Source organism: Myotis davidii, unplaced genomic scaffold (assembly GCF_000327345.1).
Source record: "Myotis davidii unplaced genomic scaffold, ASM32734v1 scaffold49, whole genome shotgun sequence".
Lineage (NCBI taxonomy): Eukaryota > Metazoa > Chordata > Mammalia > Chiroptera > Vespertilionidae > Myotis > Myotis davidii.
Genome location: NW_006300375.1, coordinates 4,869,839 through 4,872,027, shown reverse-complemented (window position 1 = coordinate 4,872,027; position 2,189 = coordinate 4,869,839). Strand labels below are relative to the sequence as shown.

Sequence of the window (2,189 nt, the reverse complement as noted above, 5' to 3'; positions counted from 1 at the left end):
GGCCACCGGAGGTGGGGGCAGGCTGGGTTGAGCGGGCTGGGGCGGCTGGGCCGGGGCCGGGTTCTTCACCAGCAGCAGGTTGTCACCTGGGGAGGAAGAGACAGAGAAATGACACCTTGACAGTGCTCTGACCAGGACCCCACACTGTCCCTGCGAGGGACCCAGGTGCTTAACTAATTTGCCTGTGGCTTCACGGGAGTCATAGGCCATCTGGGCCTCGGTTTCTCTAGGAAAATGAGGGGATTGAACAAGGCGAAAGGTCACTTTCCATATGGCTCTTGGGCTCCCTGACCCTCTGACCTGCCCCAAGCCACCTGCTGGAGAGCAGGTAGCTTGCAGGTAGGACAGGGAATGCATCCAGAATGCTGGGGGCTGGGTGTGGTGCTATGTGGAAGTCACCTTCTAAGGCAGAATTGCCTGGAAATAAGACAGAACTAATTGTGTTCTGATGTCCAAGGCTAACTTACCTGAGGAGAGCCTCTCAACTGGAGGGAATTTGCCAGAACTTATTCAAGTTGAAAAGCTTGTCTAGAGGCCAACAGGAATGGGCTGCGGGGAGGTGGGACCATACCCACCCTCCCAGGTGAGTCATCTTTCTACCAGGCAAGCGGCCTTCCGACTTGTACAGCAGCCTGGTCAGCTGGGTTGGTGTGAGTCCCATCCTGAGCCCTGACCCCACCGGGACCCTGACCCTGTGTGCCTGGGCCCCATACCCCAGTGTGGAAGTGGCTGCCCAGCCCGCCTCCCCAGGAAGCCTGTTCCTGCTCCTGCAATGATGCCTTTTTCGTTGCACCCCCGTGTCTCAAGGACAAGTTCCCAGTTTTCCTGTACCGTGAGGCACAAAGTCCAGGCTGCGCATCAGAGCAGTGACCTTTGGCCCAGGATTCCGCCTAAGGAACTACTCCCTCTGCAAACTGTTGTCTTTTCATCTCTCTCCCCTCCATCACCTCCCCAACCCCCAGTTGGCAATCCTTTCCCCTGGAGGTCTCCCTCCCCCACTCAGGGGCAGTCCATGGAAGAATAAAGGTGAAGCTTGCATCCTGTCCCCCACCTCTTGTGGGCATCCCTTTCTCTCCTCTGCCCAGGACCCATCTGCTCCCCGGAGGCGACTTTTCAGGTCACATCTGCCACACTCCCACCCCCATGCTCGTCAGTATCTGACTGAAGCCCGTTCTCCTTCTATGTCACCCCTAAACAGACAGGGCCCAGCCTGTTCTCTCTATGGCAATCACAACTGACCAGCAAACAACAAAGAGCCCTCTCCATAGGACAGTGGCCAGGGCAGAGGTAATGCTCAGGCCTCAGTCAGCATGTCCAGGACAATGCCTGCGATCCTGGCTGTGGCCTCGCTGCTCCTTCTACTCCAGCCTGCTCCCCTCATTCTTTCACAGGCGTTTCCCAGAGGACCCCGAGGAAACCACTTACACTAAACCTCCATCTCAGGGACCGTTTCCCTAGAAACCCAACCCAAAACAGCCCTAATGCTACTCTGACGATTCCACAAATGCAGTGTGAGCACCGGGCTGCTTTTGTCTCCTTTGTTCTCCCTTCCTGACCCAGCTTAGCTCTGTGGTCAGCGCTGCGGTCACCACGGTGAAAACCCCTCACTCTCTGTCCTCTGTTCTGCCTGCAACCGGAACCCACTGCTGTGTCTGGCCTCAAGCAGCTGAGGAGGCTGGAGAAGTCACTCATGTGTCCGAAGGGCCTCCACTCTGAATTACGTTTGTCTCAGAGAGTGGGATGTGCTGAGCTGGGTTTGAAATGGCCCTTCAGGAATGACTTGTGTCCTCGGCTCTTACATGGATTTAACTCTTAGAGGGTGTCAGGGATATGGATTCAACATTCCGATCAACCAGAAGAGGTGACGGTACTAGGTCTGGCAAGGAACGCTACCCTGATGCTAAGAGTGTTAAATCCCCATGAACATATGCCTAAAGTCACTGGTTAATACGTGGAGCTTCAAAAAATGCCCAGGAGACCCAAACTGAGTGAGACGTTTGGTCAGAAACCTGCTGGTGGTGATGGTGGTGGGGGGAATCCCCTCTCTCTACTAGAGCTTCAGGATCTTCACCAGTGACACGGGGGTGCCAGCTCAGGGTTGGCTCCGGCCAGTGCTGTCTAGACATGAGCCATCAGCTCCTGTCAGCTCTGTCCCAGCCCACTCTCCTTTCCCTTCTGTTATGGGATAA

At 55.7% G+C, this 2,189-nt stretch overlaps 1 protein-coding gene across 1 annotated transcript in view; it reads right to left on the bottom strand.

The window, feature by feature from the left end:
- ZNF282 (zinc finger protein 282) overlaps window positions 1–2,189 on the bottom strand; it is a 25,719-nt gene that overhangs the window by 2,135 nt on the left and 21,395 nt on the right. The window contains exon 8 of the mRNA XM_006777178.2: window positions 7–86. Within this exon, the coding sequence (XP_006777241.1) occupies window positions 7–86 (80 nt within the window). The remainder of the gene's footprint in view (window positions 1–6; window positions 87–2,189) is intronic.